Source organism: Gymnogyps californianus, chromosome 1 (genome assembly GCF_018139145.2).
Source record: "Gymnogyps californianus isolate 813 chromosome 1, ASM1813914v2, whole genome shotgun sequence".
In the NCBI taxonomy this organism is placed as follows: domain Eukaryota; kingdom Metazoa; phylum Chordata; class Aves; order Accipitriformes; family Cathartidae; genus Gymnogyps; species Gymnogyps californianus.
The window spans coordinates 66346241-66368260 of record NC_059471.1 but is presented as its reverse complement, the minus strand read 5'-3'; the positions used below and the strand labels follow the sequence as shown (position 1 = coordinate 66368260).

General features: G+C 40.8%; 1 protein-coding gene across 1 annotated transcript in view; it reads right to left on the bottom strand.

The window, feature by feature from the left end:
- ATP11A (ATPase phospholipid transporting 11A) overlaps positions 1–21499 on the bottom strand; it is a 133730-nt gene extending 112231 nt beyond the window's left edge. The window contains exon 1 of the mRNA XM_050896599.1: positions 21226–21499. Coding sequence (XP_050752556.1) covers positions 21226–21264 — 39 coding nt within the window. The 5' untranslated portion in view covers positions 21265–21499. The remainder of the gene's footprint in view (positions 1–21225) is intronic.
- Between the last annotated feature and the right edge of the window lie 521 nt (positions 21500–22020).

Genomic DNA, 22020 nt, shown 5'->3' with positions numbered 1-22020 from the left:
TAACAGCATCTTTCAATAAATGTCCTAACAAACAACCTGAGGAACTGGGTCTAAGCATTCTCTTGGGTTTAATTTTTAAGTTTACACTTAAAATTATTAACACTGACAAGTGCTAAATTCTTCAAGCGTTTTAAATAGTCAAAGTATGAAATTAAAGTCTCAGTCCACAACATGATATGCTCTGATAAACAACTGAGTGTTTTATATCACTTTTAAAGTTTCACTCTCTCCCTGCTTCTCCTCCACACCAAACTGCAGCTCTTCACTTGCCTACCACTTTTCCATGAGAATTGTTTTTATTGTATCAGAATTGGAAAAGTGCATGATCCACAGTCACATTAGACCACTGAAAGCATGGAGAGAGTTCAAGTACAACACAAAGTCTGCATGCACCTGCAACTAATCAACCAAAAATATTCAAGAGTTTTAAGACCTTCTACAAGAAAAGCATTTGCTCAATGGACAACCTGTTTCTACCTTGTCTTTCTACTGAAAGCATAGCTTGCTGATCATTAACCATTTTGGAAGAATCTGCCTCATCACCCTTTCTCTAGGATGCTTTTTTAATCAGAAAGCTATCTAAGCTAGTAATTTTCCCCTCTTATTTTTCTCTCTCCTTATTTCAAGGAGTTAAACATAGCAAGAACAGTACTTTATTTCAGTGTTCCTTTCTTACATCAGTCTCCTTACAAAAAAAAAAAAAAAAGGAAAGGCTCCACTAAGAGAGGAGCATATTCTGAAGTTACTCTGCACATAAACAGAGTAAAACTGCTAGAATTTATGTTTGGCTCAATCTTACGAGAGAGTTTCAAACACTCCATTCCCTACAAGCAACGCCATTTTAGCACTTCGAAGAAGCACTAGTGTACTCAAGGTTAAAACTCAAAACGTGACAAAGAGAGTGCAGACCACTTAAGAGCTGAAGTCAGATCAGTTCTGCTGTTAGCTTACCAAGTCATAAATGGGCTTTGAAGGCAGCCCTGGACAGGAAGGCTCCTACATAAGATACAGGATTTTCCTCCAACCTGGAGGAAATAATGAGCCTTCCTACAAAAGAGCAAACTAACAGCAGAGCATGCTAAAAGAACTTCTAGGAGGAGGTCTCAAAATGCAGACAGGAAAGGACAGCAGAGAACCACAAACATTTGCTTATAAAAGGCTCTTGAGCATGAAATGCAGGAAAGAAACAGGTTTCTCAGAAGCTCAGACACAGAGGCAGGAAAACCCAAGTGTGGATTCAACCAGACACGAGTCAGAAATTGGCTGTTTTGTTAAGCCAGTTGCTTTTTCTGCAGTAGACATAGGAGGCAGCATAAAAAAACCCCACAAAACAAAACCAAACACATTTTATTTGGCAGAATGACAAATTATTTCATAAGCATAAGAATTGGTGCATTCAATTAAGGGAGACAGGAAGGGCTACTCAGAGGAGGACTATAGAGACTTGGAACAGTGATACATCTCTCTTTTGGTCCCATTTCATTTCCTCCTCTGAACATTTATATCCGTGGTATCTACGGCATGCAATTTGTTTCCACAGAAATAGTTTTATATGTATAGGTGTGTATACAGATACATACACACAGTATACAGTTATATCTTTATTCCCACAAAAAGAGACAGCTTAAAATAAATTGTCAGGTGTATTCCATGGGATATTTCAGAACACAAAGTAAGTCCTGTAACTTTTACCAGGTCCAGCAATATTAACATGCACACATCTGCTATCATGCCTTTCATTAAGGATGTGGCATGCACAACTGTTAGAAGGTTAACTAGCAGGCTCTGTTTCAGTCCCTCAAGAGACATCAAGAGCTGGCAGAAAGATTGCATGCCACTGGCAAAAGTTGCTTTCATGCCTCTTCTATTGAAGGATTATCACCACGAAAGGTGAGTTCAATTTCATCATATTCCTCAATTTCTTGCATCTAATAATGTCCACCACTTAAATACACCCCACCACCACATTCTGAAGCAAACCACAGTAGACTTAAACCAAACCTAACGACCAACTAAACAAAGAAATCATTAAAACCTTTTTAATGTTGTTGTAACATATTTCATAGTATTCATGTGTATTTATTAAGACCAGGTTATACTCTAAAATGTAAAAAAAAAAAAAAAAAGAAAAACCAAAAAACTCAATAGCAAGGATTTCATCTTCCTGTCTTATCCAAAATAGAAGTATAACAGGCTCATAAAACAGAGTAACTATCAGCATTTTCAGAGGTGGTATTACTTGAAGAGCAATATAGTATCTGTGCCTTGAACTACTGTTTTGAAAGCTCACTTCTACAGAAGTGGAAAACAGAGAGCCAGATATACACACACAATGTAATGGCTTTAGAATGAGTTTATTTTAAAGGAAAACAAAGGAAGACACTACTGCAATCCCATGAAGATGCAATATAAAGCAGGAATTTCATTTTTATGGAGCTTAACTTCCATGGGTGTACTTTGCATCTGTCTTTCCCCATTTGCAAAAAACTGAATTTGGATAATTTACGTTAAAAGTTGCTGGACACATTCATGTATTTTTAAAGATAATAATGTGCTTTCACTCCAAATACACTTCTAAAAGGCAACTTATATTCTTGTTTGGAGCATAATAAGCAAGAAAGGAAATAAATACTAGTACAGAAAAGTAAATCCCAACATCAAAAGTAAACTGCAGAGTTGAGGCATGAAAGAAAGCATGTTTGAGCTTTTTACTTAAAGGATTACTCCTCTCAGGCACAGCCCTTATTTGTTTGCCAGGCAATCTTGCTCATTCTCTTTTTTAATGCTCCAAAAACTACAGTGTCTTCTCACCAGACCAGGATTACATTTAAAAGCCTACAGTGAGCTGAGTAAAGGCCATCTCAGCACGTCTCCCATCACTAACACAGACTCAGTTTTGAAATAAAGATTTATTACCCCTGAAGAAAGCTCTGGTCCCCAGGGAAAAAAAAAAACCAACAACCACCAACCAAAACCCCCACACCTATGAAAATGGTAATGCTGAAAGGAAGCACATTCTCAGCAGACAGCTACCTCCTCAAATGGCTGACCCTTGCTGTGAGAAGTAGGTAAGCTCCCACCTTCTTCAGAAGTCTTCACATTTCTCCTTAGTTTTATTACTCTTCATTCCATGCAACAGAAATGGAACAGTAATAGTGAGGAAGGGGAGAGGGGCCAGGTACAGGGTGTCTCAACCAACTGAACATCCAAGGGCTTGCGCTTCAAGCTTTATGTCTCAGGACAGAGGGGTACCCACACTGCTTTGTTTTTTTTGTTTGTTTGTTTTTTTTCCTTCTGTAACAACTTTGGTCTCCTTTACCTTATACACCTCACTACTTCTGTTCGCTCCTCCCCTAGTCTCAACCAGTCTGAATACTTTTCTTTTGCATTTGAACAAAGAGGAAAGAATACTTTTTGCGTGTTCAGTTACACGCTGAAAGCATCAACCACACTTGCTTCACGCGCCTTCCCCTTACACTGAAGTTGAAACTATACCAATAATCATTGTCATCTTTAAATACTAGTAAATCACAAGGGAAATTCATGTTCCTATGAGAGTTGATAGCCATTTCTACCATCTCAAAAAATAAATTTAAAAAAATGACAGTTCCATTAAGACTTTCAAGCAAACAATTCACGCTTTTCAGAAAAAGGATTACAAAGCAAGCTCTCCTAATGAGTCAGCTGAAGTATGGAGCAACAGGAGAATTTCCAACATCCAACTTGTACTACAGCTGCCGTCTTGGATGAAGATATATCATCCTCAGCGATAAAAGGGGGACTACTTAGATTTTTATCATGCTTAAAACCCACCTACACCATTTATGTCTTAACTAAACTGAGACCATTACTCCTGCCATCTATGTATCATAAACCAAACAAACCCAATCTCCTTATGTGCAGCATTTCATAAATAATTTAGAATGGCAATTCCATTTCCTTTAGATCAGGACTTTAGCCCATTGAGAACAAGAAATCTTTACCATTCTTATTAAATATTTACTATATGGCTGTTCTGGCATCATCACAAGAAACACTGCATACAAATGTTATGCATTAGTAAAATACAAAAGCTACATTTAAAACATTTAAAAGATGCTGGCAAGCAGACAATAGCTGGGAAATGCAAATAAAGCTGACAGCCTAACTTTCACTGCTGATTCTTTCCAGGACAAAAAGCAGCCACACAAGACAGCTTAACCCTTTGCTTTAAGGTCAGCATGCGTCAAGTAGTTTTCCATAAAATGGACATTTGTCACTACCTGAAAAAAAATTAAGTAAAAACATTTTTAGTGAAGCAAAAAGACAATCAACTTGTTTCCCCATACAGCTTTCCATCAGCGTATGTTACAAACCTAGAAAGGTCGCAAGTGGTTACCAACTTCATGTATGCAATAAAAGTATATCTATCCCCCTCTGCGAGCAACATTTCTACCTTCAGAACAGCAAACATAACGAATCTCACTGGGAGCGTAACATCCACAAGACAACCCATAAGATGACACAGAATGCAGGGGCCTTAAAGTAACACACTATCTTCAGTATGCCATCCCCTGTCTCCAAAGGAAAGTTTCAACCTTATGTTAAATCTGTTGTTTCACCAAGCTTTTACATAGCTGTCCTGGCAGTAGTCATATAACCATATCTCAAAGCAACAGGCACACAGCACAATGATGAGACTTAGCAGTCCCACTGCAACTTTCAGATTTAAAAGCACAACTGCCTATCCCAATCAACAGAGCTACAGCCTGCACTGCAGCAATAACCACCACAATTGCTGGTTTCTGGCAGGACTCAGCACACACTGTAATGCAACGATTTTTCCCAGTGAGTCTCCAGTAAGAGGCGAAAGGAACATGCTTCCCTCAGGCACTTGCTCGCTCTGCGAAACTGTTAGAAGACAATGTTAAGCATCACAATCTCCTGCAAACCACGTGCCTGTGATAACAAGCTTCCAGATTTTAAGTTTTGTTTGAAGTGAAGCAGTAGCAACCACTGCCCTCACAAAAAACTTCCCAGCCTAAGCATCAGATCATTATTTAGATAAACAAAAATCTTCCAAAACAGACCTGGACAAGACCAAAATAATGCTGGCTGGGAATGTTTTCAGGTGATTCTCCCAGATACAAAGCTTGCTTTCCAGCTAGTAGGCCTAGCAAAAGTTTCAAGCCTTTGGTCTCAGGACAGCGAGGCAATTTCAAAAGATGCCTTTATTTTCCAACCCCCTTCCTAGCAACAAGCAACCAGGCTGCAACAGTGACCATTCTGCAATCCATTTCTCTGAGAGCAGAGGGTGAACACACTAACATTTCCCCGTTGCAAAGAATGAAGTAGCCCTGAGCTACTGTAAGCTAATCGCTACTGTGCTCAGCACCAGCTTTCAATCCTCTTTTGCTGCCAGTCTGAATTGCCACTTTCAAATGCATCAATCAAACAGATACCCACTAAATTAGGAACTGCACTTCTTCCTAGCACAGCCTGCCAAGACAGCTGCACTGTTTTCTGTACTAATGACTTGAGAAGGTACTAAAATAAAGTTTTGGCACTGATGTCAAACAAGAGAAGGTACTCCCATCATTACTGGAGATGCCTATCATTGTTTTTCTCTTTAGTATAAGTCATGCAAAAATATATTTAGTAACCTAGTATGGCATAATCCTTTCAATCATATGCTTCAGCTCAGTTTGAGGGAGATAAAGGCACATTTTGTTGGCTGTAGTTTTCCAAGCGCCAAAGGCAGTTGGATCTTCAAAGGAAGTGAGGGTCAATTTATCCCTCATGCATAAGGCCCACCACACAGCAACAGCTGATTTAGTCAGCTGGGGATCAGATGATCCAGATCAGACCGTGGCAAGGAGGGAGGCAACTTCTCTGTTAGGCCAGGAGAACTCATTTGGAGTTCAACTATGTCATTTCCTGTAACTTCTCAAAAGGAATGCATATGAGAAGATAGACAAGCTAGGGCAAAGAACCGCAGAGAAACCTTACTGGCGTAAGAATACAGGCTCAAGGAGGATAACTGTGGAACAATTAACCAGGAGGCCTGAGCAGAAAAAGACCTACAAGAAAGGCTTTTCAGAAGAGACAGGAACCATAGTAAGACTAGCTGAGGCAGCACTAAAGGGAAACTGAGGCACTGGAATAGGATGCATCTGGGCTTAAAGACCAATATATTATTCTGAGATGGAAGAACAGAGCACCCTGAACCACCTGCAGAGGAAGCAAAGCTGGACAAACAGTGCTTTAGCAAGCCATGTGAGGCTGTCAGATACTATCCAGAGCAAGGGTTGTATACTTTCTGGTATCAACTCTAGCTAGAGCCCAGGCTCAGAATTTAAGCCTTTTCAGGAAGCGTCTCCAGTGTTCTAAAGGCTGCTGCAAACAGACTGCACATCCATGAACTGTGCAAGGTGAGACCAAATGTTTTAACACATTTACTAATGACAATAAACATTTTTAGCAAAGAGCAACAGCTCAATTGTTTTCTGTAAACGGATGGAAAGGCTGAGCCCAGTATGGAAGGAATATAATTAATCTTTCAGAAGTCTTCTTCAAAGAGATGAAGAAAAGTCTTCCTCCTGGAGTAGTCTGTCAAAGCTTCCAGATCCTCTTTTAGAACATGCCTCTTAAGAGTGCATCCCACAATTTAAACCACTTAAGCTGGTAGATTCACTTTGCCTTTTTTTTTTTTTTTAAGAGCAAACTCCAATCAGAAGCAGGAAAGCTGGCCTAATTTGCCAATTTAGTGGTCAAGTTCTAAATAAAAGTTCCAGCAAGCTTCAATTGACCACATAAGTGGAGAACAGAGAAGTATTTATAGCTTGCTCTCCCCCTCAGCCACCAGCTCAGAAACCACAGAAGGACACATTACAACACATGACCTCAAGCACATGATATGAAGTGCTCAAGCTTCTCCTTCAGCCAAGGACTCCCTCTTCTATGGAATATTCTTTCACCTTCCTTCTCTCTGATATTTTAAGAGAGGTAGAAACCCATTGCATTAACACACCCCAAACTATTTTAAGAAAACCTAAGTTAGGTACACTGAGATCAAGGGGGGTTTACTTCCATACTTTCCTTCCAAACAGTCAAATAATCTTCACCACCTTTTATTCAACTTAAGGCCTCAGAACCTTTCCAGAACTCGTCAGCTCTTAACCCAGTAAGAAATCTTTCAAGAATAGCTTACAGCCCACTATTGTGATCCAGTATTTTTTTTATGGTAATGGCATTGAATAAGTAAGTCTGTTTATACAGACATCTAGAGTTGATGCTATTTTCTATCGTCTTTCTACCATTCCCACGCTCCCCAAACTGAACACACATGTAGTTTCAAATGCAGCTCCAGAATAACTTCTCAGAGCACGTGCACCCACAGTCAGTGCTCCACAGTGACACAACTATCTTGTCATGGAAGCTGAGACCGGCCAGCTGAAGTCTCAAGGGCACAAGTGTTTTCACACTATTTGTTACTAATTAAAAATCTAGTAGCTTTTCTTTTCCAACCTCTCAGGTCACACTTACACATCAGCAGCTTCAAAATTAAGTTATAGGCACGTAGCCTCTTTAGGTTCCAGAAGAGTTTCCCATCCACAGCTCCCTCTCCACTATCCTCTTTCACAAAAGTTAGGGCTTCCTCAGATATTATGAATATCTTAATTAAGGAACACGAATCAGTCAGCTTAAATTACTCAGTAGTTTGAGAAAAATCCCTTTTTTTTTTTTTTAAATGGAAAAAGGTTTCAGAATAGCCACATGAGCAATTAAAGCCAGTAGGGGAGTGATGACAACAACTGGGTTTAGGCTGACTGCAATAATTTTTCTTTAACTGGAACAACAGGAACCAGGAGAAATACTTTAACCTGGTCAGGTCCACAGCTATTAAAGCCTCAGCTCCACCTACAGTAGTTTTTACTGAGCAGATGAACAGAGGGAAGTTGTTGTGAACCTCTATTATGGCAATCTTAAAGCATGAATGAACAAACACACCAAGTGGTATAATTACTGCTCAGAATAACAACCTGTGGAGTCTGTAGGTTATCACTTTAAGATGTTATGCAGCTTTATCCACAGAGCCTGTTTTAAACTAGGATGTCTTATTACCATCTGCTCAGAGATGAAAATCAAGATGGCTGCAAAAAAGGCAAGAGAGTATTTTCTCCTTTAAATTAACGTTAAGTAGAGGTCAACAGTTCTTATTTCAGAATCAGAATAATGCAGGTTAGAAGGGATCTCTCCAGATCATCTAGTCAGTTTTTATGGAAGGAGAGTTAAAAGCATGAAGCATTTTCAGACTAGTCTTGACATTAACAAATGTTTTTTGTTGCCCGTTTTAGAAATACCAAGTTTAAATAATTATTTTCAGAACAAATTAATTCCAAATATCCCTAGTGAAACAGATCATGTACATCTTGTCTTCATGCAGAGAAAACCTTGATTTTTAAGCATGACACTGGCCTTCACACTAAACCAAAGAAACCTTCCTTTACCAGTCTCCCACAGTTGCCTGTGAAAGGGTTTAAGGTGCTGTAGGCTTTCACAATCTTAACAAAGGATCCCTGTGCTGGCTAGCATCCTTATTTCAATAAAACATATTCGAATATACACATGGGAGGAAATGCAAAGTATATAATGGCTGTTCCATTTTCCCCCAAGTTATCATGCTTTGATTGCACTTAGAACTTTGGGAAGGTCGAGCCACATGACACGCAAGTGCTACAACAGAGTGCACATCACAGGATTAGCTTGGGGAGGAAAGGCTGAAGTTATTTCCTGGTTGGTTGGTTTAAGTAACATTCCCTCCAGTATGTAGTCCCCCAAACGCTTCTCATTCCATACATCGTAAAGCTTCTTGACATTTATATAAAGTGTTAAGTCCCACCCCTCTCCCAATTACTCCTCTTCTGATGCCAGATGCTACCCACAAAACAAGCCAGCGTTCCATGGATGTCAGCAACTTGTCAAATCAGCCCTGACTCATCAGTCATCGCTCTGGGATGTCACTGCATCCCGTTTAGAAGGACTATCTAGAACCCTGGCACTTAGCAGCACTCTTTCCCTCACAGTGAAACTTGCTACTACTTCACCCATTTCAGCTTCAAACCCAGAGCAACAGTTACCTTTTTAGGAATGCACCCACATATACTCATTGCCCAATGGTTTGTCACTCAGAGAGTGAAGTAAAGCAGATGTCTCTATCAACAAGCCAACAGCAAGTCTAAAATAGCAGGGAAAAGAGCAAAACTGTCTCTACTGCCAGAGTCCCTTCTGACAGCTCTTGTAAGATTACAAGAGCTATATGCCAGTGCATCAGCCTGCTTAACATTTCTGCTTTGGTCTTTTCTACATACTACAACAAACTGAAGAGAAGTCCAGATCACACCTTTAATCCGTGTAAGGAAGAAGTGACAAGATGCAGCTGCCTGCGGCCAGCAGCAGTGCCACAAACATGCTTTTCCACTCCTGTGCTGATCTAACCGCCCAGCGCCAGGCAGGAAGCTCCCTGTGCTCAAGTCCAGGGGCTGTAAAGACCATGTTTCTGCTTTTCCCCTGTGCATCTCCAAGACACAGATGGGAATTTGACAGTGAAGAGTGCAGTGGCACTTTTTCCCCTCATCATAATACTCTTCAAAGATCAGCTAAAAGCCATGTAACCAAGCAGCTGCTATTCTGCAGCAAAAAGAAGTCATTTAAGCAGAATTAAGTGGTCTGACTGGGGGCAGAGGGAGAAGGCAAGAAGAAGAGCCAATGCTACAGTCTTACTAGCCTTAAAGGTTTGCAAGTATTTGCAGTTGTCTCACTTGAAGACTCAACTATAATCATGACTCAACCAAACTTTGTTTGGCTTTTGCCATCATTTTTAACATGCAAAAAAGCAAATGGATGTGTAAAAGCATTATTATTTTCAGTTTAAAATACCTTATCATTTGTTATATGCAGGAAAATAGCAAAGGAATACTGATAATTTAATACATGCCCAGCAGAAATCTAGCCTCAAGTCATTTTTTTAATATATTTTTAAAAAACCTTATTTTATATATATGCTGACATAAAAGGTTACAGCAGATACCATTAACAGAGTAAAAATGCTCAAGGTAACCTTTTCACTTCTTCGGAAGGAAGTCAGGGGCTTAAGAACCTTCCTTTAAGAGAAAAAGATAAGCCTTTCAAATCTGAGACCTCCTGGGCTGAAAGACAGGAGATGCAAAACCACAATCCAGATTGCCCTTCATAAACTCGTGTTTATATCTGCCTGTGTTCGCTGTGCACTGCTTCACAAAAGCATGTGAAGCTTTCCTATTGTTTCTATGTCATCACAGCCATTAAGTATGGAAGTTTAACCTCCTTATGTCAGACAAAAACATACAGCATCAAGAAGTCAACATATTCATGAATCATCTTAAAGTAATCATGCAGTTCAGGGCTGAGGACAGAGCTTTTTTCATTTTCCCTTCATTTCTTCCCTCCCAGTGCCAACACACAGGCACCTCCTACCGAATTAGGCCATCTGGTCACCTGACAACTGTAAATAGTAAGCAGTCAGTTAACACTGTTTAAGAGATTAACAATACTACAGCATTCATAGGTGAAGTTACGATAACCCCATGGGTTAGTTTTGTTTTGTTTTTAATCTTAGAAGGTGAAAGAATTTTGTAGTTGTGCTCAATGACTGTCATTAAATGAAATTCTTATCTCTGCTTTAACCTACCTGCCCCCGTCTTCCCCACTATGATATTAAAGACCAGCCATATATTTAAGTGACTATATATCTGTTGCACAGAGGATATACATTCCTGCAAAGAGCTTAAAGTCAACAAGAAAGAGCGGATTTGTTTAGAACCCCTAGAACTGCTTTAGTTTAAGGTAGTCAGGAATTGTAAATCTGATACAAAAGGATAAAAATACCAAACATTCTTAAAAATGAGACATTATAAGACATTTTAAAATCTATATACTGGATTTTAAACATTAAATTAACTTGACAACGTTTGTAATACTTGAGGTTACCTGAGAAATCTTGGATTTATTTTTTTTTTTTTTTTTAAGCCTAGATGAACAGAAGGTTTTTATTAGAGTTAAGCTTTCCAAAGTTCATACTGGTGGTCAGGAGGCTAGAATGTGAAAGATTTTTAAGGTAACTCTTAAGATGACACTTACCATTAATGTAATTCCACTGATAAAGAAAAGTACACATAATTTACTAGAAAGGAATTGCAGCTATTCTGTAACACACACAAAACACCAATGAATAACAACAGCATTTCAGTACATTCCATGTTTACAGAGAAAATGCTGAGCATTAAACTAAAGAAAAGCACTAACATTAATCAATAAAAATCTGCTTATAGTGTAAGGAGTCTTTTTGACCAAAGCAAAATGTCCAGCCTGAACTTATTTACATTATATTTCTGCTAACATCAGCATAAAAGTTAATTATTCTTTTAGTTATGACTCCATCAATAAACTGTTTTGAGCCTACCTTTGCAGTATCCTCTCTCATATGTATCATATTTCACATAATGAAAGAGTCTGTTTCTACACAGGCACATTTTACAGTAAGATTAAATGGCAGCCTGTTTTTTAAGAGCTTTCATGGCAGTTAAATTTTAAATAATGTCTTCTCCCTCTGAAAAAAAAAAAAAAATAAAAGTCACAGAATAAGCAGGACGCCACCTTTCCCAACAATGTTTCCTCCACATTTGTTATACTCTTCCCAAGACGCACCCAGTGATTGGTACACCATTTCTGTTACTCACCAGTACAGTTTGATAGTAGGCCTATCTACACAGCTAAAGTCCTAATAGCCTAAGAGGTAGCAGGATTAAAACACCTGAAGATAGAAGGCATGCAAAGACATAGCATCAAGCCAAAGCCACAGGCAAAGACAGCCGATGTGTTTTAACAGAAGACCACAACTCTCCTTGAAGCCAGCTTTGGGACCCCGGAGCCAAACACTCCACTCATTCGGGAAACGCTGTTTATGCCAGTCTGAGGAATTACAGTTTATTTGACTCCAAGTCACCTCATGAATACGATGAAATAAATAGACTTCAGGTTTTACTGGACTACCTTTCTTCAGGTGTATTATCCAAAATAAGATTAGATTGAACTATCTAGACTAGTGTTCTGCAGGAAACAAAACTAAAGAAACTATGATTATCAGTAACCTACCTACAACTGCTAGTAATAAACTTACGACCGCAAGAGCAATTTCTCAGAGGCAAGTGTCATTCAACCATCTTCTTTGTAGCTTTGCAGTGTACTATCCACACTTCATGGAAATCAGTCAGTTCTATCATTTACAGGATGGATTTGGTAGCCAAACCTTCTTCAAAATACACACAGCCATTTTTTCCCCCTCACATTAATCATTATACTGTCTTATGCACATCATATATGGTCCAATAACAGTAGTATTTTTCATGGTTTTATTTTGTAATGACCTCCTGACAAGTACGGCAGTTTAATATTAGCTATCAAACGCCACTCTTGATTCAGATCCACCTCAAGAGAGGCCACTTATATTCATTACGAGTGGCATAAAATAGTTATACAAGCACAGATAACAAATACTAGTGTTTGTATTTCATTATAATCATTTGTGCAAACAACTCATTGATAGGACTTTGAAAAGATGTGAAGGGCTATGTAAAATGCTGAGCATGAACTGCAAGTTACTAATGCCATTCAGGTAACAAGAAATTCATTTCAGTTCATGTACATGTCTATTTCACAATGTAAATTAGAAGCACTGGAGACAAAAAACTACTGCGTAAACAGTTCCATCAATTCCTTTCCTCTCCCCAGTTCATCCACACAATTCTCTCCGGACAAGTAATTCATACACAAAGTTTCTTTTTCTGCATATAACTATTTTGATTATTAACATTAATTTTGCAAAACTTTACTGGCGCATCAGCAGATGTGCTTTTCAAAGGATTTCACAACATCCCATCTTAGTGGCAAAGTAGAGGAAGAGCCTAATTGTCCTTAATCCTTTATTTAAAATAGGTTAGATGAAATCCTCTTTTGACTGAAGCAAAGAGATTAGTCAGTACCACCAGGAAAAAGAAACACTATTCCCCCCTTACCCTGCCCTGTATCTAGATGAGTTTAACGATTAGTGAAGGAAACAAATTAACCAGTCTCTTATTTCAAAAAGGGAAATTAGTCTACAGGGAAGAGCAGAATAAATGGAAGAATGTCCCTATGAAACCTCCAAATTCTTAAGCGTTCATGCTTGTAGTAACTACCATGATAACATAAATAAGAACAAGCATCCCAGAACACAGTTGCACAGTATACCTCAGTAACCAGACAGAAGAGCTAGTATGAAGGCCCCCCCCCTTTTTTTTTTTAAATACCAATACACATCTGGATCCCTGGTAAATCTTGGCATAATCCTTGACATTGCCAAATGAACTGCATACAATTTCAGGAAGTACATGTGCACACATCTGCACATGAATACACATGCATGTATGCAGATGGAGGAATAAAGGGGGAAATCAGGGGTAGCAGAAGGAGAAGCAGTGTAGAACACTTAAGTAACAGGAAAAAAACAACCCTAAGACACAGTCATTATAGGCTTATGTCCACACCCAGTTTTCTTCCTGTAACATAGTAATTTTTTTTTTATTACCTGAAAGCATTAAACTACCCTTACAACTTCTCTCTATGGAAGAGCTGGGTAGTACGTACTTCTCATCCCTGTCCTAAGGAAAGATGAATGCACAGAGAAATTAACATCCAGATCCACAAAGGTATTTAGGTGCCTTATTAGCCTGTGGTCTTCTGTGATGTTCCAAACAAACTCCCCAGCCACTGGCTCATCTCGTCAGTCTCCTAGAACAATCCAGGCTAGGCTGCCAGTTTCTTCCTAGAAAGAGTGCATTTTTAATATAGTATCACAAATACTCAACGTTTACAAAATTAAAATCAAAGTTAAATTGAAAAAACCAAAATACTTTTCATGATGACTCAGAGCATGTTTGTGCCACAGGTTTCTCAGAGTCATTACTGAGAGGGAAGAAAAAAAACAACTGGTGTCTATGATATAGAAAAAGAATCCTTGGTTTGCCTTGTCTACCTGCAGCTGTTGCCATGGCAATTATAGCAGAGAAGATAATAGCATTCCAGTGTCATTCTGCCTCATAGCTCAGGATGAACTTCAACTGAAATGTCCCTTGACAATTATACAAATAGAAATACTACATTATCCTGTGTAATGGTAAACCAGTAGAACAAGAAGCATTATTCTGGAAAAATACAATCTGACTAAAAGACTTACATGAGGAGAGGCAAGCTATTTTGCTCAAATAAACCCAGGAAAGTTGAATCCAGTTGTATAACAGGTGCTAAAATATCTGCTCAGTCTTTTCTGTGGCACAGTTTTCTCTTGGTTTCCTCTCCCTGCCACACCTGCACATGACATGGAGGAGGCATCTCACCGTCAATCAGGTTGCAGCTCCTCAAAAAACACGACTGTTTTCTAGTCGCACTTAAACGTAGTTAGATTAAACAAGTTTATTATCCCCATCTTGACAGCACAAACAGTAGCCAGCTATGATATTTGTGGAACATTTTACTTGTCAGCCCCAGTTACTGTTTTCTAAGTGTTTTGGGTTTAAAAAGCAGACTCATTAGAAAATCCCATTCCACCTCGCCACTTTTCTTGTTTCAATTACTATTGTATGACAGGAGCAAAGGATGAATGAGAAACAGTGATCAGATCTGTTAAGCTGTAAGTGTGCTATGTTGTACCTTGCCCTCTTCCATTCCTGAAAATTATTTTGAAAAGGCTTTCTGCTTTCAGTGTTAATACTCTGTGGTGCTTTAGAAAAGGCATAAAAGCAGAACTATATTAAATATTTTTTTTTAAATCAAAAACATGCTATCAAAAGACAAAAGCAACTATGCTATTCTCATCTCAGAAGACACAAGTATTTTTGATGCTAAAAACGGCAAGGTTAAAAGTTCTTCATCTATTTTAAGTCACTGAAACACTTCTACAATTTAGATGCTCCAAAAGCAATGTTTTCTACTATCAGAGCGCATCTAATGAGTGCAGATGAGCAATATTTTGTAGTCAATAGCAACCAGCTTGTAATATGTACTCTGGCTTCCTGTAAGTGAGCTGTTTTACATACACAATATCCTATTTTCATTTGTTTATTCTCAAAAGAAAAAGGAAATCATGTTTTTCTCGTGTAAATTAGCTAATTGATGGGGGGAGGGGAAAAAACAAAGCCCATGCAATTCTCCATGTTTATTACCCCTCAGCAATAAATAATTGACGGGGGAAGGGAGAGCATCTGGGGGTTTTTTTTGAGCCTCGGATTATACTGAAACATCTTAAGAATACATTACAAAACCAGAATGAACGCAACAAGAGTCACTCTTAGTACACAAGAGCTAGTTAAATTTGCAGAAGTGCCAAATCCTGTCAGCCACACTCAATGTTCAGCAGAATTAATTTCTGAGGTAAGTAAAGCTTTCAAACTTTACCTTTTTTAGATGACAGGCTGAAAAGTATGCCGGCAGCACTCCATACAGACTCTTCCCCCCGGCAAAAAAAGGATGCAATTAGGAGAATAACAAAGCAATGGTGTTTGGGGAAACAGGAATCCAGAAGTTACTCATGCTATTAGATGCACTCTGTCCCACCTTCCACACCAGGAAGAACTGGTACCCACAGTGAAGCAGAGATGTGAGATGGGAAGCATCTCAGGTTTCAGGAAAACATTGTGACACACTGACTTGCACAAGAGATAACAAAAATGCATTACATACCAGGGACAGACACAAACAATTAAGAAATGCAAGTTACTAATTGCTGACCTGTGAACACAGACATAGCTCCTATTGAGAACATTTTTTGTACAGTCAGGACAGTTTGCAGACAAAGAGTCCATATATAAACACATTTACATGACATTTAAAACACTTTAAGATTTTGTCAAATTATATCCCTGGAATTAAAAAAAAAACACACAAAACAAAACACAAACCTTTTGACTTATTGTAAGTGACAGCTAGGAAGAACACAGTGTTTATGTTAACACGCACCCTGACTAAGAAACATCTAGACAGCACTAGTTTGATACCAGTCTGCAAGGGTGCACTCATATGTATTAACTGAAATTAGATTAAAAGCAGTAGGTCATCTGAAATGCTTGATAAATGGACTGTCCTTTTAGACAAATAATTCCAGAGCACTGAGGCTTACAATTTCACCAACTTTCAGATCAAAGCAGTTATCAACCTTTGCTGTATCAAAGCTAGATAAATGGAAAAAACCCTGAAGCTCAATATTCATTTATGTCTACTAAGACTACATACACAAGTAAAATACTTAGGAAATCTAATTAGAAAACAGTTTTAGAATTATACTGCCAATAAAAACAACAAAATTGTCTAAACCAACAACCAAAAGCCACCGGCTGCCATGAAATTGAGTAGAGAACTTGCTGGTTAGGCTAGTCAATCATCTTCTCAAACTACGATTAAAGTTGACCCACTTCTATAAAAGTGAAAAATAAAGCATCCATTTGTAAACTCATTTATTCCAACCTCCCAAAAAAGATTTTTCAGAAATATCTGCAGAACTAATAGGCCAGCAGCTTCCCAGAGGCCAGAGCTGTAATAAATCACTGTTCCTTCTGGAAGCAAATCTTATCTGCTGCTATACATGTTTAGAAATATTTACAGAGGCAACAATACTTAACACCCAGATCTGTAATCCTGAAGTAATAGGAGAACCTGAAAGAGGAGAAGCAATGAAGTGGCAGGATCTCTAAATATACTACATAATACAGGCAAAACTGTTCAGTAATACAGACCTCTGACCCAGTAGTATTTATTGTACAACCCAAAGCCATCAACCTGGGCAGGAGCATTTACTGGTGAGGGCCAGCTGTCTTAAATACAGAACAGACTGTCATCATAGGCTGCAAGATGCTTAGCAACCATTTAGTGTCCAAAGAAACATATGCTAAAGAGTGACATTTTTCCAGATTGCCCAGATATATTCAAATCCACAATATTCAGGAATATCCAAATCCACATTCAGCCATAAACAGCTATCGTGAATATACAAAAGACACATGCACATGTTTTATTAAGGAAAGTAAATGTTCATTTTATGAAAGATAAGATGTCATCAAGACTTGTTTTAAGATTATTAGCCATCTCTTGACTGTAAAGAGGAAAAACTTCAGAAGTCCCAAGATCAGCAAGAAATAAGTTACCAGAGAAAACTAATGCAAGTGCAGTTATATGGGCAGAACACATTGCTTAATGGTATCCACACAGTGTCCCAAATAATCTAACTATAAAACAGAAGCTAATCTTGTATGGACATGGTTTTAATTATCATTGTATGCTTGTTTTTTCCCTAAATAGTGTACTGCCTAATATTAAGCTAACAAGTCCTTCTCATTACTGAGCGCAGAGCAGGCTCTGCGTGACACTTACAGGACAGTCACATTAATTCCTTATTCTCAGGCTGTGAGGCTGCCCTCCCAGGGGTAGCACACATCCTCTGAGGAATGCACAAACAATCCAAGGAGAAGACAGAAAAGCATGTTGTCTGATGCAAAGCAACATCCAGAAAAAGAGGTTATATTTTTATAGAGTATGTGACAAACAGTATCCCCCCCCAAGGCAATCTTCATATTACCCCCACATAGCCATTATTTAGGAAAGTAAATTAAACAATACAGTTGTCAAAATTTATTTTATTTATCTTACTGTAGAAGGCTTATTCAGATTCTGTGGTTCCACATAGCGGAAAAGCTGTATATAAAGATGTTTCTATTTTGTTACTTAAAGATGCCTCTATATAGCTCATACAGTTTGAAGCAGTAAAATATACACAATAATCTCATTAGACACAATTAAGAAAAGTTACATGGCTGTATTTCAGCTTGAAGGATCACGAAGCACTTAGAAAACTACATTGAACTTCACGTCAGCTGCACTGCAGTGAAACAAACACCTTTTATATAGATAGTTATTCTTCACCAACAGTCCTATAAATTTGGTATGGCTACAGTAATGGTAAGGGGAAATAAGAGCTGAAGTGAAAACAAAAAAATAAAATTTGCAGGATGGTTATAAAGAGGCAGAACAACAGAATGTCGATTTAGAAATTTAGTAAGAGAAAGACATCACTGCCTCTGTCCTTCTAAGAGGCTACACCATCTCTTGGTGAAGAGATATGAACTACAGCATGACTAGCATGCTGAACATGTATCTTATTCAATCCCGTATCACTGAACTGTTCCAATGCCTGGCAGATATAAAGATGACACTCAATGCAGGTAAAACAGCAGACAAATATTTGAAAATGCTAACCAGGAAACTGACTTCAACTTGAACTGACAACACCAGGTCATCGTTATACTTCCATAGGGCCTTGGAGATATGCACTATTTTGCATTGCTTCAGGACAGCGACTGCAACAACAGTAAGGGAAAGGGGAATGGGGGGACCTTCACAATCAGGACAAGAACCCTAGTATTTAACTTATGCCTTTATGTCCTACAACATACAGTACAGGGAAAGAAAAGAAATGATGCAGAACTCTTCGAAACCATCCTATCAGAAGTCTCCATTAGTACATCACATACCAACTGTTTGTTATTCCAAGATCATACCATACCGCCAGTAAGAGCTCCCAGCTACCTCAACAGCATCTCCAGCCTGCATCAGCCAGGGTTCTCAGAATAATCCAGAGACCAGCCTGCTCTGGGAAGGACCTGCAGCCAAACAAGTCCAGTACACAACTTGCAGAACAAAAATTCATACTTCTAGAACCTCAATCATTGAATAGTTTCTGTATAGATTTTAACTAAACCCAAGCTTGAGCTTACTTTGATATAAGTACAAGATGTACCTATCCTCTCTGACTCTCCTGCAGAAGTGTTACTGCCTTGTCTCCCTTATTAAAAAGCAGCTTGGAAAGAGGCAAGCACATCTACACTTGTGAGGCATAGCTGGTGTGTACAGAGCTTGGGGGAACAACTATGGAGTGATACTGCTGACATGTGCATCTGCTGCTTATGTACGGCAGTCAGTTTCAGGCCCAGCATTCAAACTATTAATTTTCACTTCCACTGCTGTAGCTGTACAAAAATAGTTGAACCATGGAGACAAAAAAACAAAAAGAAAACACACAACACACACAGGCATCAGCTTGCCAGATCTTAATGGCCTTACTGAAATGATGAACACAAATTTACTTACAGCAGCTTTTTTCAAAATGATCTTTCCTTGGAAGAAAGGATTCAAAGTTAAGAAACTGAAGGAATGCAAAAGAACAAGAAGCAACAGGTGAAAATATACAAGGCAGCCTCGAACAGCTCGCCAATTATCTAGACATAGCCTATTGGCATACATACAGTACAGAAAGTAGTGTGATCTAGGAAATAGGAACACTTCCTCACATGGGATATAATAATGTTTCATTTAGCTTTTAGACTGCTGAATTACTCTCACTAGCAGTGCAGAAGGGTGATGACAGTCCACAACTTAAAAGCTCCAGTGCCTTATTTTCAATATACTGTCTTCTCATGTACATCTTCATCTTTTAAAATGACTACTGTAGCTACTCTCAAGCCTGTTTCTTTCACATTTGATGCTTAAGCCTACTCTGAAAGAGAGGTTAGCAACAATGTTATACAGAAGAGATTTAGAGACCACAGCATGCTCTGTGCACAATGAATGCTCCATTTGTACAGGCTCCAGATGTGAGCACACACACACACCAAAAAAAATCTTAAACTGAATCCAACAGTTAGATCAGCACTGACAGATCACTACACCCAAACTGATCCTGCCTGCTTCCAAACAGACCTCAGCACAGTTCACCTGAGCTTTGCATATCCAGAGAGACTACTGCTTTTCTTATATCTCATTATATTTTGAGTATTCTCCTCCTTCCCTCAGGGCCACTTTCTAAGGATCCATATACACATAGCTGCTTTCAGTACACACCTCTCTATTCTCTCCTCGTCCCACATAATACCCTACTGCAAACAGGAAAAAAAAATCCACAGTCGTTTTTCACCTCTGCTATTTTTCTTTGTTCATACTTGAAGAAAGATTTCAGCCTGTATTATGTGGAGATAGCTCTTAACATGCACAAAACTAAGTCTATTTACTTTTGCTTGGTCAGAGCATGAAAGTTTCCTCACTTACAGTCCTTCCTGCATGGGAGGAAAAGCTATATGTATTTGGAAATCCCAATTCTCTCTCCCTATCTCTTTTAAATTTCTTCTACACTCCAAGGCAGAAATTTGCAGTTTCCTGGTATTGGTGGTCCCCAACCCTTGTATTGTATAACCCTGCACTTACTGGCATTCCGCCAATTTACTAAAACCATTATCCTGAACATTTGTTAGTGGTTCAATGAAACCGGATTTGCACTCGCTGATGCACCCTCAATCTACACTTGGATCCACTCTAATGCACTACTGATTTGCTCTTTCAGACGGTATAGGTGGGGGAAAACAGGATAACCAACAAGCAACATCAACTCTGTTTCCCCAAAGTACACCAAGTTTAGCGTGTTTGAATCTTACCACACACATCTACAAAAACTTGTAACTATTCCAACCATTCGTCAGTGCATTTAAATTGGACAATTCCACAAAACACAGCTTGACTGAAACAATATAACAAGGAGAAAGAAAAAAAAAAAAACCCTAGAGGTTTTATCTGCCCTGATAACTACGTATCTCAGCACACTGTAAATTACAGTGCTTTGAACTTAGGTCAACCCGTTCTGGTTTAGCGAAGGTCAACCCCGCAGCCAGCTACCCGGGGAGAGGGCTGCAGGGAACCCATTAACAACCGCTGCATCCTCCGTTTACGGAGGAAAATCACGTGCAGCGGCCCCCAAGGCTCCCCTGGCCGCCGTGCGAGTCATGGGACCGCCAAACTCCGGACCGAGCCCCTTCTGCAAGCCTGGGGCCACAGCGCGATGCAACTACCCCGCACAGACTCGCACGACTCTCCGCTGTCTGCAGCCTCGCAGCGTCCCCCTCCGCCTCAGCGGGCGGCGGGGACTCTCCCATCCGCTGGGGGTACGAGCTGCGCTTTGAGGGGAAGCCCCGGCGAGAGCTTCCTCAGAGGCGGCTCCCGGGCTGTGGGGCGGGCGGGGACCCGCCGCGGGCGAGGGGAGGCGGCCCCGCCGGGACGGGCCCAACCGGCGGTACTCACGTATCGGCTCACGAGGGTCCGGAGGAGGCTGCAATCCATGGCGGGCGGGCGGGCGGCCGCCCGCTGCCCGGGCACTCAGGACCGCGCCGCCGGGTGCTCGCCGCTGCCGCCGGGCTCCCTGGCTCGCCTCACTTTCCACATGCAGGGAGCCGCGCTCGCCCCGCCAGACCGCTGTTACCCCGGCCCGGCGCTCGCCGCCGTCCCCGGCTATGCCATGTGCTCGCCGCCGCCACTGCGGCGCGGCACCCCGCAGCCCCTCATGCCCGCCGCCGCCGCCGCCGCCACAACACTTTTCGCGGAGGGGAGGCGGAGAGGAAAGCTGCCACCAACCGCTGCCGGATCGGCCGGCTCACGGGAAGGGCTCGCCTGGCTCCCGCCCCCCGCGCGGTTCTGCCCGCCCCGCGCGGGCCGCCCAGGGCTTTATCCGGCGGGCGGGGGGGGGCGCGCCGGGCCCGCCCCCGCGCCGCTCCCCCTCACGCACGCGGACCCGCCCGGTACCGGCCCGGCCCCGGCCCGAGTCGCGCCGCTCCCGCTTTGATCTCGTCGGGCGGCCCCGGCAGCGCACGTCACGCGGGGCGGGCGGGCGGGCGGGCATGCGCGCGGCGCCACCCCTTCCCCTGCCCTTTCCCTTTCCACACACGGCGGCGCGCGCGGCTGCTGAAGAGGTGTGCTCCGGTGCCCGCCGCCGTTAACTCCCGTTAACGGCTCCCTGGCTGGGGGCCGCCCGCGCCGGTGGCTGGCCTAGGGGCGAGCGGGGGGGGGGGGGACGGCGACGACATAAAACCTGCCGAGAGG